This window comes from Psittacula echo (assembly GCF_963264785.1).
Source record: "Psittacula echo genome assembly, chromosome: Z".
Lineage (NCBI taxonomy): Eukaryota > Metazoa > Chordata > Aves > Psittaciformes > Psittacidae > Psittacula > Psittacula echo.
Window position 1 is genome coordinate 14,668,496 of NC_137742.1, and position 14,692 is coordinate 14,683,187.

Below are 14,692 nucleotides of genomic sequence, written 5' to 3' on the forward strand. Positions count from 1 at the left end.
AGGAGTGTCCTCCCTGCCGGGCTGGTCCTGCCGCTCCGGCCGCCGTTCACCCGTCCAGGCGATTCCCAGGTTTCAGCACCACTTGTTGCCTTCGTTAGGCGTGGCGACCTGGTTCAGGAACGACACAACGGCCAACCCCAGGCCGCTCGGGCCATCAGCTCACAGGCACCAATGTGGTGGACGGCAAATGGCGTTTATTGGTACGTGACATGGCATTAAATAACCTGGATTCGTAACGTCACTTCCGTCCGCTTACATCATAAATCTATCACTATTGGCTATCAGTAGAGGGGCCCTATCTTCCTGTACGGCACGATATCTTCCGGCCGCCAGACCCTGGCTATCCACAAGAAACAACAACCCAAATTCTGAGCTATATGAAACCACCTCACCCTAGATTCTGCCTGGAGAGTAGAAGTCTGGCCATAGACCCTGTGGCATTTTATAGCAACAGGTGTAGCAAAGACTTTCTTCAAGTGTGGTCGTGCTTGCAATTGCTTTCAGCTTGCCTGGAAGACCTTCCTTTAAGCTTACCTGTAATACCTTCCATTTGCAGACCCTCACTGTAGCAAAGGGATCCTGAAATTGTGGTGACCTAGCCATAAAATTTCTAAAGATTGATTTCTTGATTACTTAATGGCAAACTTCATCATAATGTATTTGGTATATTGGGGATTTCTCTTGGATGAAGAGCAGTGTGATGCCTTTGAAGAGGATGCAATCCATCTACCTGCTTATGAACAGTTGCTGCAAGTGTAACAGATTTATCTGGGTTTCTTTCTCCCTTTCACTTCTGTTCTGCAGTGCTTAGAAATGAAATGAGATAAACCACAAGTGCCAGGCTGTGCTTTTTCCACTCCTAACCGGATTCATTCATTACGTTTACGTAACACTTGTTGGACAGGGGTTGCTAAATGAAGTGTTTCTGTGCAAGCATTTCCAAATACAGGTCTACTTCTTGCTGATCATGGTAATGACATTTAATGCTTACTGTAGGGGAGGTGAGAAATGATTCCTTTCTGCTTCCCAGGCTCACTAGGGAATGAGGAAATCACTGTTACAAGGAGAAGTACTTTGTATTTTGAGTCTTTGAATGTTCTTTCAACATAGAAAGAGAATTTCTGTATTTGATATGCAACAGACACAAAACTGTGAACAAAAGCGTGAAACACGTAAATTCTAAATTTTAGAATAGGCACATGTAGTACTGTTGACAAAGTTTTGGCAAAAGTCTAGGGGGAGAGGGAGAAGAATATGACCATTACATGAAGAAAGACAGCATATGGTTTCTTGGATTGCTTCCCCCACCCACCCCATAAATTGCACTGTACTGATTTTTATCTGGTCTTTATCTCCTACTTTTGCACTTTTTTAATTCCTGCCCTCTGAAGATAGTCTTAGACCCCAAAAAGTCATCAGACGCTTAGAAAAACTACCATGAGGAAGTCCCATTTGTATAAGAATCTGATTAAGAAGGAAAACTGCTGTTCCCTTGTCTGGAAGAAGAAGAGAGAGAGAGGTACGTTGTAAGTCAGGATAGAATTCATTGGAGGAAAATACAGTAGAAGAGAGAATTATAGAGGAAAACTGAGGCTAGAGGGAGACTGTCAAAGAAGTCTCAGGCTGCAGGTGAAGAAGAGACCACACCTGCCAGTTAAACTGAATGGCAACAGAGTGATGCATAGGCAAGGGAAGCAGAGACAATTATACTAAAGAATAGCATAGAGACGCTGCCCAGTAATGTAGGGATGAAGTCAGGAAGGCCAAGGCACAGTTGGAGCTGTACTACAGAAGGGATGCAAAGAATAAGAAGGGCAGAGACACAAGGGTAGAGCTCAGCAAAACAGGCTTTCGGGGGAGCATGCAAATAGTACCTGTTGTCTGCAGAAAGAACACGTAGTAACAGGTCAAAGGTAATGGGCATTCAAAGATCCAAGGACAATATGGCATACTAGTGAAGGCAATGAGATCCTAATATGACCAAGTAAAAAACATCAGCGTCAAACCTGCTTTAATATTGTTAGTAAACCTGAGGATATTTTCTGTCATCTTCAACAGCGTATTTTCATTTATTGTCTCATCATTAGACCTGTGTTACTACTGAGAGTCCAAGAGTCATCTTGGTGGGCCTGAAATGCACAGGAGAAAGCAGAACGGGTGGGGATAGAACACCAAAGGCATTGCCAATGACACTGACAATTCTGCCCAGAAACAGGCTGTATAATCTGTGGTAATAACGAGGAGTAACAAAGGGAAAAGGGCAAGAGCCGCGTGCATGGCGGCAAATCGTAACAGTGATGGGAAGGAGATCCTAATGGGAGCATCACCATCCACCAGACCCTTTAATATTGTTAATAAAGCTGAGGACTTTTTTTCTGCTGTGTTCCATCCTTATTTTCTCGTGCTGTCTCACCAGTAGATCTACACGAGTACTGAGAGCCCAAGGATCTCCTTACTGGCTCTGAACTGTGCAACGTTTTCAAGGCCAGACGTAACAAGCCCCCCACCATGTCGTTTACGGACACCGGGATTGGTTTTTGAAACCAAGGGCAAGAACAGACTGAAGATTTCTTGCGGTGTCCTTGACCCAGAGTGCTGGCTCTCGGTGCCCTGAAAAGGGCATCCACACCGGAGCACCACACAGAGCTCCCCGAGGCAGCTGTAACCCCCCTGGCTCACACCGGGATGGGGTGTTTCCAGAGAACAGCAGCTCTGCTTCAACCGCAGCACCCCTGAGGAAGTGGCTGGTGCAAGGCATCCCTACCCTTTGCCAGGGAACCGAAGCAGAGAGCCTTGTGCCTCGGCTCCTCCGCGGGCCTGAGCCGCACCACATCTCGTGCCCATGTTCCTCAGCCCCACGGAGGTACAAGACCCACAGTGGGTGCACCCTGTCCCTTGAACCCCATAGCCCAGGAACACGGCACTGCCGAGGCTCATCCCACACTGCAGGCTCTGTGCCGAGTTTGAGAGGCTTCTGGGTGAAGGAGGTGCCCAGTGGACACGTGAGGAAATGGTGAGCGTAGCACCGGGAAAAGCAGGAGAAAGCAGCACGGGTGGGGATAGAACACCAAAGGCATTGCCAATGACACCGACACTTCTGCTGCAGTTTTCATGCTTTTCTTTAATTTACTGAATAATATTAAAAAGAACAAATCCACAATAGCAGCAATAATAGTAATAATAGTAATAATAATAGTAACTGGGCCGGATCCAGGATCTCTTGGGGGTTGGCCCGAGCACCAGCTGCCAGCCTGGCTGTGCGCTGTCCAGCATCTGAGGCCCCCTCCCAGTGTCACCGACGGCGGGGTGGCTTCCTGGGCGGCTGGGAGGGGTCCTCGGGGCTGCCAGCCCTCCTCTTCAGGGCTCGCCGGGGCCTCCCAGGGCAGCTCTGGCTGCTGCGGCTGGGAGTGGAGGTCCCAGGCACAGGCTCCTGCGCGTCCTCCTGCCGCTCTGCTTGCTCCCCACGGGTGCCAACGGGGGCACTGCGGGAGCTGCCGGGACCCCCACGAAGTTCTGGTCCGGCGGCAGGAGATCCCGCTCGGGAGGCAGAGGAGCCGGGAGCAGCCTCGGGGATCCCCTCCCAGCCCCCGGCAGCACGGGCGTTCCCAAGGCCCATGCGGTGTCGGGCCTCCTCGCTGCACTGGCGCACGATGGTGTCGATCAGTTGGTGGACGAAACTCCTCGTGCGCCGGCCCAGAGAGGGCTGCAGCACCTGGATCAGAGCCTCCTCATCCAACCCAAACATGCGCAGGCTGGAAATGATGCGGCTCTGCGCTGCCGGCACTGCCTGGGCGTCCTCCACCAGCTGCCCCAGCTGCCGCTGCAGCCAGGGCAGCAGGGGATCGAGGACAGCGGGGTGGACGCGGAAGATGAAGGCCCAAAGGTACATGTGGAAGCCGCCCACTGCCTGCATGCGCAGGTGTCCCGCAGCTGGTGTCTGGGGTGCTGCAGGGCCACGGAGGCCTTGGACGGCTGCGTGTGCCGGCGCCCCTGCCGTCCGTCGGATGACGGACGGTGCCGCCGCAGGCGGTGGCAGGACACGTTCCTCAAAGTCGTCGTCCGCCCGCACCGAGTGCACGATGGACGTCACCCTCCTCCTGCAGAGGGGGCACTCGGGCTTGCTGTCAGCCCACTGCGTGATGCAGGGGTAGCAGAACTGGTGAAGGCACGGCAGTACGTAGCTGGCCCCCTCCCCGCTGTCCAGGCATATTGGACAGTGGTCCTCCAGCTCCGTGGCCGTGCTCTCCATGGGCTGCGGTGGGCTGGGGGGAGCAGGCGGTGTCGAGGCGCTCCCTCTCCCTGGCGCTGCAGCAGCGGGTGTCACGCTGGAAGAGAGGCCACAGTCAGTCATCCGCTGCTCCAGGGAGGGCTGCAACAAACGTCCAGGCTCCTCAAGAGGGAAACCCTCTTGGCTGCCCAGGGTGAGGTTTCCGGGCACAGCTCACCTCTGCTGCTGCGAGCGCTCCTGCGCTGCGTCCCGGCTGCCTGAACCAGACAGGGCAGGTAAAATCCTCCAGCGGCTCTGGGGTCGGGCACTGAGAGTTGCAGTGAAGAAGTTCCTGAGCACGACCTCAGCTCCAGCAGCAGCCTCGCTCAACACTCCAACCTCACGAACTCACTCAGCTGGAGTGCGGGCACAGCCGACGGGTGAGACGTGGCGCCCGCCTATAAGCCACGAGGGACAGGACGTCACAATCCATCGCTTGGGGAAGCCGTGTTCCATCGCTTGGAATGTCACGCTCCATCCCTTGGTGACGTCAGAGCCCGTTGCTCGGTAACACCACCGTTCATCTCTTGGTTGGGCGTTGACACATGTGCCTGACATCACTGCAACGCCACTGTGCACTAACCTTCCATCTCTTCTTCGTGCCCGGCACCAGTGCTTCACGCCGGTCACCCACGCCTCAGCCACGTCATGCTGGGTCAACGTGAGGTTGCTCTGGCCGTGGCTGACGTCCCCAGGCACACGCAGCAAGATGGTCCTTTCCATAACCCCTCGTGCCTCCCTTGGAGGTGTCAGGACAAAGTCCCACAAGCTCTCCCCGCACCCCAGGGAGGGCGGAAGGAAAGGAAGAAAAGTGAAAAAAGGAAGAATTCACTATATGTACACTGTATCTGACAGGGTGTTTATTAAGTCTTCTGTGTGAAACTCTTTACATTTTCTGTTGAAAACCTGAGCATAAACTTCACACTTCAAAACAATTCCACATCTCATTGGGCTAATTTGGCATATTGGTCTATTTCGGTTGCTCAGTAGGATCATTTAACTCTGTAGTAGAGAGCTCTTGATACGCAACCCTAAATGGAGATCTGCATCACTTCTTCAGAGTGCATGCCATGCAAATAAGGTCAGGCTGCATGGGGCTTTTAGCAACCAGATCCAGTTGAAGATGTTCCTCTTCATTGCAGGGGGTTTGGACTAGATGCCGTTCAAGTGTCTCCTCCAGCCCAAACCATTGTATGATTCTATTCTATAATCTAAAGAGTCTATGACCAAAAAAAAAAGGGATGCCAAATACAAAGCAGACTGTAAAACAAAATTAGGAGAGAGAATGTGACTTGGTTAAAGAAGGAAATGGTATATATCAACTTTCTCCTTTTGCAAAGTTTCAGCTTCTGTGGCTGGGTGTTAGCAGAGATTCTTGTTTTTGAGCATGAACATTCAACTCTGCAAGACTTTGATCCTGAAATATTCAGAAACAGAGCAACTGAAGTGTAAAACTTGCAGTTTGTAATTAGTTTTCTTTTCTAAAAGAATGCAATGGTGTTAGGATTTACTGGGTTTTGACTTGTTTGATCCTCATAGCTTCTATGATAGCTGACACCTGGCAGTATTTCTTATTGTGTATTTCAAAATTTCATTTAGAGACTGGCAGAGGTAAAGGACTATCTGCTCCTCTGAGGGGACATACTAAAAAGTTTGATCTCTGCTCCCAGAAAGAAAAGTGTCATAGCAGAGAAAGTGCAAGAAAACTTGTGTGGAAGCAGCAGGGTTGACAGGTATCTCCTGATCACCCTGGGCACCATCTTCAGCCACAGCTCAAGCAAAAGGTGTTTAGCGCTGACCTTATGGTCTTCAAACTGCCTCGCTGCCCTTGTATAGTGACTCATGACAGTATGGATCATCAGGCACTTGAAGAAAGGATTCCTCAGCACTGTTAAATGAACTGCTCACTTGCAGTTTTTTCTTCCTTTAGCTCCAGAAGATATACTGCTTGAAGGAAGCAGATGAGCCATCACTCCTGCATTCCTCAGTAAGGAATGATCCTTACTTCCATTTGTATAGGAAATAGCTGCATGCCCCAAACACTATTAAGGAATAAGGTATGTGATGGAAGACTTCCCAGCATCTTCAACATCCTTTTCATAAACAGCATTCTTACACCTTGTTTCTGCATTTCCTTCCCTCAAACTTACCTGAACATTTCCATCTCCAGACATCTACTGTTACCTGCATTCTTTACAAACAAGTTTTCTGTATAAGTAACCCTTGGTAACCCACCTGTATAGCTGGCAAGTGACAGCAAACTACCACATTTGTTATCTCCCATCTTGTCTGGAGAGTGGTTTTTAGAGTTTATTATTATGTTTGAGCATCACAGCATATGCATTAACATCTACTGACTGATAATGTGGCTATCACCTGGAACAAAGGCTGAGTGTGATAGGTTTTCACAAGCGTTTTAGGACAAGGTTTCTGAGGTACCATCTTGCCCTAATGGCTTTCTCTTCCTTCTCACAGCTGGCTATGATCACAAGGAGACTTCTGTATTTGGCTAAAAAGGGATTTTTCAGGTTTTTCCACCAGGAACAGAAGCTACTCACTGCTGATTTCCTTGAGACTTTGAGTAGAGCCAGAGTTTCATGCTTTGGACTGCCTCTTTGAAGGTACTTGCCCTTTTCTTTTAGAGATGGTCACTCCTAACACAGTTTTATAGTCTAGCTGCTCCTGTGGGAAAAGCTGGTGCAGATTCTGAGGACTGCTAAAAATACATTGCCAGTTTTATCCCTGAAGCCTACAGAAACTGTCAATTCTATCCTGGCGTGTGTGTAATTCCGTAACAGGCTTTCTTTGAACCGTATTTCTTGACTTTTGCCAAGATGCAGTTTCACTCAGAAACATGCAATTTTTATTTTTTTTTTAACTATTATTGGTTGACAGTAGTTAAGTGCTGAAAATTAACACACTTTTGACTTCCATGAAAAAATCAAATTTATTTACTATGAAAAGATAAAACCTACTGTTGTTGGGAAAGTAATTGTGAATTCAGGCTACCACAACTAGCTGATGGCCACTGAATATATGGGAAAATTTTCTACCAACATCTGGAGGATGCCAGAGGAGCTCTAACACAACAGCATTACAACAACATTTTTCTTTACCTCAGTAAGTACTTGTCCTTAGTGTCTTATACTGGTGTCTGATTTCCCTAACAAAAGTCTGTATTTCATTTACTGCTGCATGACTTCTTGTACCTCTATCAGTCATTCAAGATCTTAAGATTTTTCTGAAATATTGTACAAGTAAGCTGGGTTTAAAATACCAGAGTAATGCATGTGCACATGCGCAATCATACTGGTACACAACAATAATTGCACTTTGTTCGTAAATCAACAGGAATCAGCAGAAACTAATTTTTATTAAACCAGTTTAACACAAAACATTAAGTTACAAAAATAAGTTCATCTGTAATGATGTTAAACATTAAATATAAACCAGTTATATAGTGCCCTTAAAATAGAATAGAACTTTTTATGTGTAAGTAGCTGACCCAGAAGTTCTTGTTTGAGACAGGTCTGCATTTACCAACAATATTTAGTTCTTGTGACTGGAAGACATACAGAAAGCAAACTACATGTTAAAGGATTGAATTTCATGTAGGCAAGATTGAAAGCAGTGAGAGTTTCTGTCCTGCTTAAGAAGAACACCAATGCAAGCCTCAAATCCATTCTAAGTAGAACAACGAAACCAAACTCCAACAGCTGTTCAGAAACAAAACTCCAACAACTGCTGAGACATTTTTTTCACTTGTCTTTCACGTCTGCTACCATAGCTTCAACTGCATCCCAGTCCAGTTTGCTGAGGATACTTCCTGTGCTTTCAGAAACATCATCAGTGTCAACAGTGCCAAGAGGACAGAAACTCACAGAATGCAGTGAGGAGGCCTATTGGAGGAAAAGAACATTAGCTGAATCACTGCTATCATTTGCGGACAAGGTCTCTGTACAGCCAGCAAAAATAATCCCGTTCTTTTCAGAAATGTCCTAAACAAGTTAGGTATCTCCATTTATGTGTAGGGCCTACAAGAAATCTGGAAAGGGACTTTGTACCAGGGCATAGAGGGATACAAGGGGTAATCCTTTGCTCTGATGGTGGCGAGGCACTGGCAGAGGTTGCCCAGAGAAGCTGTGGCTGCTCCATCCCTGGAGGAAAAAAAACCCAGGGCTTTGAGCAACCTGGTCTAGTGGAGCATGTCACTGCCCATGACTGGGGACCGGAACTACATGATCTTTAAGGTCTCTTCCACCCCAAAACATTCTGTGATTATTCTGCAACAAATACAATTTATTTTCCTGTTTATGCACTCCCACTAGCATCTGTTGCCTGGACAGACAACATGCCTACACAGTTGTTACAAAGAACATTCATTTTCAAGGCTCAAAAGAATGATTTTGCTTGGAAAGACAAAATGTAGTTCTGTTTAATCACCACCATTTATATCCCCCTGCATCTACCCCACCCACAGGTTTTGAACAGAGATCCACGTTTTAAATAAAGCAGAAGTAAACAAAGTATTAAATGGCAAGTATCAGATCATTCCCAGAACAAGCAGACATTCTACCTGAAACAGGGAGTCATGAGTATCTTGAAGTATTCTTTGGATATCATCAGGCACAGTCCAAGGGCTTACTATGTCTCGATAAGTCTCTTGATCAAGATCTTCTGTTTGAACTGTGGTGGCAGGGTGTGGATGCTTTTGTTTTGATGTTCTGCTGACTCTGTACTCAGCAGCTGAGGAGAAAACAAGCCAACCATGGCACTGTAACATTTCTTGCTGCTTACTTCTGAATGTCTTGAAACTTCTTCAACAACAGAAGCTCCGAGTTCTAAGAACTGAAGCTGTGTGAAAACGTGAAGACCAGCATGACCTGTTATCTTGAACTGATGCTTTATGCTCTGAACTGTCTTCCAGACACGTGGAATACAGAACACAAAGTGGAATACAACTATCCACAGTGCCTACATCATGCAGGCTCTGTAGTGCAGTCCTCAAAAAGGGATATTGATACATTATTTGATAGAGGAATAAAAATGTGCAAATTCTGGATTTGTGCCTCTTAGAAGACATGGAACTTCAGTGATACCCTTAGCAGTGATGGTATATACTGGAGGATCTGATATAAGAAGGTGATGTCAAATCAGAAAAAGGCCAACCTGCATTTAGAGCTTAAAAAGAGAATATATGGAAAAAAGGAGAATGACTTTTTCACACCTGTAAAGGTGTGAAAATCTCACATCTCTTCAAGAATATGATTAGGATTAAACATTTATGTGAACAAATTTTTGTGGATCCAGACCTACAGAGATAGGCACAGGGAAAAAAAAGATAACTAAAATCCCAAATTTTTTTTTAAAAGTTCAGTCATAGATTTTTCCACTCTATGACAAAATTGCATCTTAAACAGATACTACACAAAGTGATACTCAGAAAGTAAGCACTGCTAGAAAGGTAACAGAGAGGCAGAATACTTGTATACTGTACTGCTAACTTTATCTGTGTGTTTCAGCTGAACAAAAGAAAAGTCCTCTGTTCCTCATGACATCGTAATGCCTGTTTCAGTATTCTAAAGTAATGCTGTATCTGAGGTCTACACTGCATAAATTCTACCCAGGATGTTTTCTGAAATGTGTTTGCTGTCTTGTTTTTCCCCTGTCCTACATAGCTGAACAGCACTATGTCACTGCTTTTTGTAACTTACAGTGTCTAGAATTAACAGGACAATTTGCAGCAGTTTTCGTTCTTCCTCTGGAAGCACTTTTCTGAAGGAGAGCACAAGCTTTTCCTGGAAAGACAAAGAAAGCATTTCCTCTATTAGGTGCGTCAGATCGAAACTACACAAAAGATGCTTCAAAATATTCATTTGTGAGCTTGCTTCCCGGATTACATGGGACTCTTACTATGGCAAATTAAGCTACTCTGGATTTAGAAAGAGATGATAAGGAAAGGTTAACTCATAACCCGTCAGACCAATGACAGCACTGGTACAAAGTCTCAAGACAGGAAACCTCCAGGATTATTAATCTGACTTTCTACATAGGTATTAAAGATCCTCCCTCCCAAAATCCTGTAGCAAGTTAAAGATCATCTCCAGTTTGTGCTTTTTTTAATAATGTTCTGTACTTACCTCTGGAATGTGTTAAACCAAGAGATGGAGTAAAACAGCGTACTTTTTGCCCAAAGCTGGGTTTGGCAGCAATTCTGCTCCTTTCTGACACAACAGAACTGTTTGGATGCCCTCTACAACAGGAAAAAAACAAAGCCCAAATACTTACCACTGTCTACCATACAGCATTCCTCCACACAACTTAGATCTAACAGGTCTTATTCAGATGATGCAAAAAGACCACAGAAACCTCCTTCAGCCCACTTAGCTGAGGATCAACAAAACACGCTGCCTGTGGGGCCAGTAAGTCCCACCAGAAGCAGAACTGCTGGCAATCACAGTGAAGACATACTAAATTGGCTTTACAAAGAGGCAACCCACAAAACTTAGAAGTTACTGCCATTCCTAAGGTGGCTTCCTGCAATGACATTCCCTAGTGCTTCTGATTCTGGCAGGGCTGATGTACTTAAACTGCCCTCATAAAGTTCTGTCCTGGAGCTTCAATTATTAAAAACAGATGCAGAAATATTTAAGTCTGGAAGTTACAGGATTATTTGTTCTCCTATTATTCTGGAAAACATAAAATAGTATGTAGAAGAGGAAACTGCAGTATACACCTGGCTTACGTATATACACACGACATTAGTGCCATCAAACAGAATAAATCTACCAATTTATAATACTCATACCATCGTCTCCTCAAAAGGCAATAAGCACCAAAGTGCAAAAGAAAGAACAATTCCTAGGCAATGAAAAAAACCTAGAAAGGAAGACAGTAAACCTACAGTTTGCTGAACTCAAATTAGTCTGCATGCATGGACAATGGTATTTTTATTTGCTTCTTACTTGTTATTAGATGCTCTTCAGGTCATTAACTATGCTGCTGGCTATAGTCCAGGGCAATTGCTTTTGAGTGGAATGGGTTAGGACACTGATTACAGCTCTGACTAGAGTTGGCTCTGGAAAGCATTATCAAGGTTCACTCCAAGACTATACTAGTGGATGGAAGAAGACTGGTACAGGAACTTAAGACATGTTTGATACAGACAAAGTGTATCTTCGATTCTGCCAGAACATAAAGATTCTCTCAAGCTAATCCTGTACTAATCAGCTTCAAATTGCAGACCGACCTGAAGTGTGGTAAAGACACCAATATATTAGAGCAGGCTTAACACTTGAAGTTGTTACCTTTTAGCAGATGCCATACACCTTTTTTTGTACTCTTGAAGTGATCTTGTCTTTGACAGTGTTCTATGATCATTTGCAGTTAACACCACTGTTTCAGATAACATTTCATTCATCAATGAAAGCGCCTGTGATAGTCTCACATTGTGATGTTCAGTTAACAGAGCTCTGTGGAGAAAAAAGTATTAGATATTAACTCATGCTGTCACTCATTTAATTGCAGCTGGCTTGTGACTCTTGTACGGTTATATGCTAACCAGAATAGAACACATTTTTGCACTTTCAGAGAAGATATACTAATTCTTCTGAGCTCATCAGCATAAAGCTAAAACATTTATTAACAATGGGTTTGTCAGAATGAATAAGTCAATGTTGGGGGAATAAAAAAATAAAGAAAAAATCATATCCAGGAAGTGAAAAATAAAGTCAAAGGATGAAATACGTTCTGAGTTTTCCTAAATCATAAAGCAAATATGGATTATTTATGCTTCTGATTGAAATGTCATTTATAGCTGAAGTTTCATAGATAGCTAACCTGGAATATTAATAAATAAGAATACAATGAGTTATATTTATGGAAACTTACTTGTGCTTTTCTTCTTTCATCTTCTGGAAGCATTTAATATCCTTAGAAGTAAGACTACAATGCTGTGCAAGAAAGAATAATAATCATCAATTTATCATGTATTTCATTCCAATCTCTCACTCTTAGAACGTACACCTATTTGACTTGACAGTTACTGTTTAAGACACTCTCCTGAATGAACAACAATATGAAAGCACATGGTCTTATCAGGAAATTCAGGTAAGATTGTCTCCATAACTTTTCAGCCTCCAAAAATATAATGAAAGCTTGCAGCCACACCTTCCGTAGCTCATTAATACTAACATTATAAGGAGATGTCAAGCTCAGTTTCAAACGGCCTTACCTTCAGTTTCCTAAAAATCAGTGACATTCCTAAGAGTAACTAATCTAAAAAAACAGGGTACGGTTACACTTTGACCTGTGTTTGCTAGTGTACCATTTTATTTTTTTAATGCTTTCTTCTAAAAATAAAATGAGTAATAAAAAAAAAAACCTACCAAAAGCTGAGAATCCATCTAATGATTTCAGAAGAAAAGCTTATAACAAAAGCATCAAGTATATATGAGTTGGCAACAAAGGAGAGGGAGAGAAGCAGGACACATTTTTCCTGAATCACTTCTCTCTAAACATGTACAAAAGAGCAGCCAGGTTCAACTCTAAAAGACTGTTCAATACCAGGGGAAATGCTGTATTTCATGGATGAGATCTGTTACTTTTTCTAAAGTGAATACAATTATATTGCCTAATAACAGGAAACTTTCGTGTGTAACATGTTTGTTGCTTGGGAGTTAAAAACACTGTAGCTTCATCATGAAAGAATTTACAGCATATCCTCCATTTTGCTGATGATCAAAAAGTACAGGGACGTATTTGCTGTCACTAGGTCTCATGTCCTGTACCCTTGAAGCTTTCCCTGACTCAGCAGTGTCTTTTCTGGTTCCAAAAGGTATTCAGGAGACAAATGTGTATTTTAAGACTTAATACAGATTGGAAAATTATTTCTGAACTACATTTGTACTTCCACTCTCCCCATCCCCCCCACCTTGGGTTACTTCCAGCACAGTGTAGATCAGAAGAAATACATTAGGCCATAAACGTGTTTTTACTAATTAAACTCAAAACTAAAATAGTTCTGGGAGGGAAGGCATTGTTTGCTGAGCCTGTATTGAAACCAGCCTTCAATTCTAACATCTCTGCTGACCCTCTGTAACTGCATACACTTATGTCTGTGTGAATGACAAGGATGGCTGCCCTCAGTATCCTGTTGCATTTGTAAAGGATGTTGGCATCTGAACTTCACCTTTTAAATTCACTGAGGGTTTTAGGGAGGTGCAAGGGCAGACGAAACAAGATGTAAACACATCTTTACAACCTTTGTAGTTATCACTCCCTGACAAAATACAGCTTTTATCTATCATATGTTACAGCTTTATCCATTACAGTCAATGGACTATACTTTCTGAATCTAGAGCTGGGGGACAAGTTGCCATAGCCACCTGCAGTGAATTGTCAGTACTGCAACCTGATATATTTGCTTACTGATCACTTCTGACACAACTACAGATGGTTCCAATAAAACCATCATTAAAATAGGGAAAAAAAAATCACCAACAACCTTTGTATTTTCTAACCTGAACAATCAACACTTGTAAAATACAGAACAATTGCTCTTCAAGATATCCATTATTCCTACCCCATTCTTTCTTGGACTGAATGGATTATGCTCTTTCTGTCTTTGTTCATCCAGTTTCTTCACATATTCTCTCATTCTTTCCTTTTGCTTTCTTTTCATCCATGCTTGTATCTCTTTCTTCTCCTTTTCTGTTTTTTGAGAATGTCCAGCAGCAGAAGCATGAACCCTGAGAGCAGATGTAAATGGGAAATAATCTAGCTCATTCTCTAAACTGCAAACAATTGCAGCTACACATAATGTTGTGGTTTAAGCCAGTCGGCAAGTCAGCCACACAGTTTCCACTCCCCTCTCACCCCTCCTGGAGGGATGGGGAGGAGAATCGAAATAATATAACTCCCACAGGTTGAGATAAGAACAGTTTAGTAACTAAAGTATAACACAAATCACTACTGCTACCACCAATAATAATAATGATAAGAGAAATAACAAGGGAAGAGAATACAACACCTCACTGACCGATACCTTGCCCCCACTCAGCAGTGCTCTAGCCCTTCTGGGCAACTCCGTTACCTCCTGGGCATAACGTGCTGTGGTATGGAATACCTCTGGCTAGTCTGGGTCAGGTGTCCTGTCTCTGCTTCCTCCCCCAGCTTCCCCTCTTCCCTGGCAGAGCATGAGACTCACAAAGTCCTTGGTCAGGCTAAACATTTGAGCAGTAACTAAAAACATTGGTATTATCAGCTCTGTTCCCAGGCTGAAAGTCAAAAACACAGCACTGCACCAGCTACTAAGAAGGAGAAAAAATGACTGCTATTGCTGAACCCAGGACACATAATAATAAGAATACTGCAATTCCTTTACGATTCTAATTCAGCTGAAAGCACAAGTAATGAAAAATGGAG

The 14,692-nt window shown here is 44.0% G+C and overlaps 1 protein-coding gene across 1 annotated transcript in view; it reads right to left on the minus strand.

Annotated features, from left to right (window-relative positions):
- Positions 1-7,754: 7,754 nt before the first annotated feature.
- Positions 7,755-14,692, minus strand: part of CPLANE1 (ciliogenesis and planar polarity effector complex subunit 1) — a 64,397-nt gene continuing 57,459 nt past the window's right edge. The window contains exons 46-52 of the mRNA XM_080637536.1: positions 13,851-14,016; positions 12,158-12,219; positions 11,575-11,739; positions 10,408-10,520; positions 9,982-10,065; positions 8,844-9,013; positions 7,755-8,166 (exon numbers count right to left, since the gene is read on the minus strand). Coding sequence (XP_080493662.1) covers positions 8,026-8,166; positions 8,844-9,013; positions 9,982-10,065; positions 10,408-10,520; positions 11,575-11,739; positions 12,158-12,219; positions 13,851-14,016 — 901 coding nt within the window. The 3' untranslated portion in view covers positions 7,755-8,025. The remainder of the gene's footprint in view (positions 8,167-8,843; positions 9,014-9,981; positions 10,066-10,407; positions 10,521-11,574; positions 11,740-12,157; positions 12,220-13,850; positions 14,017-14,692) is intronic.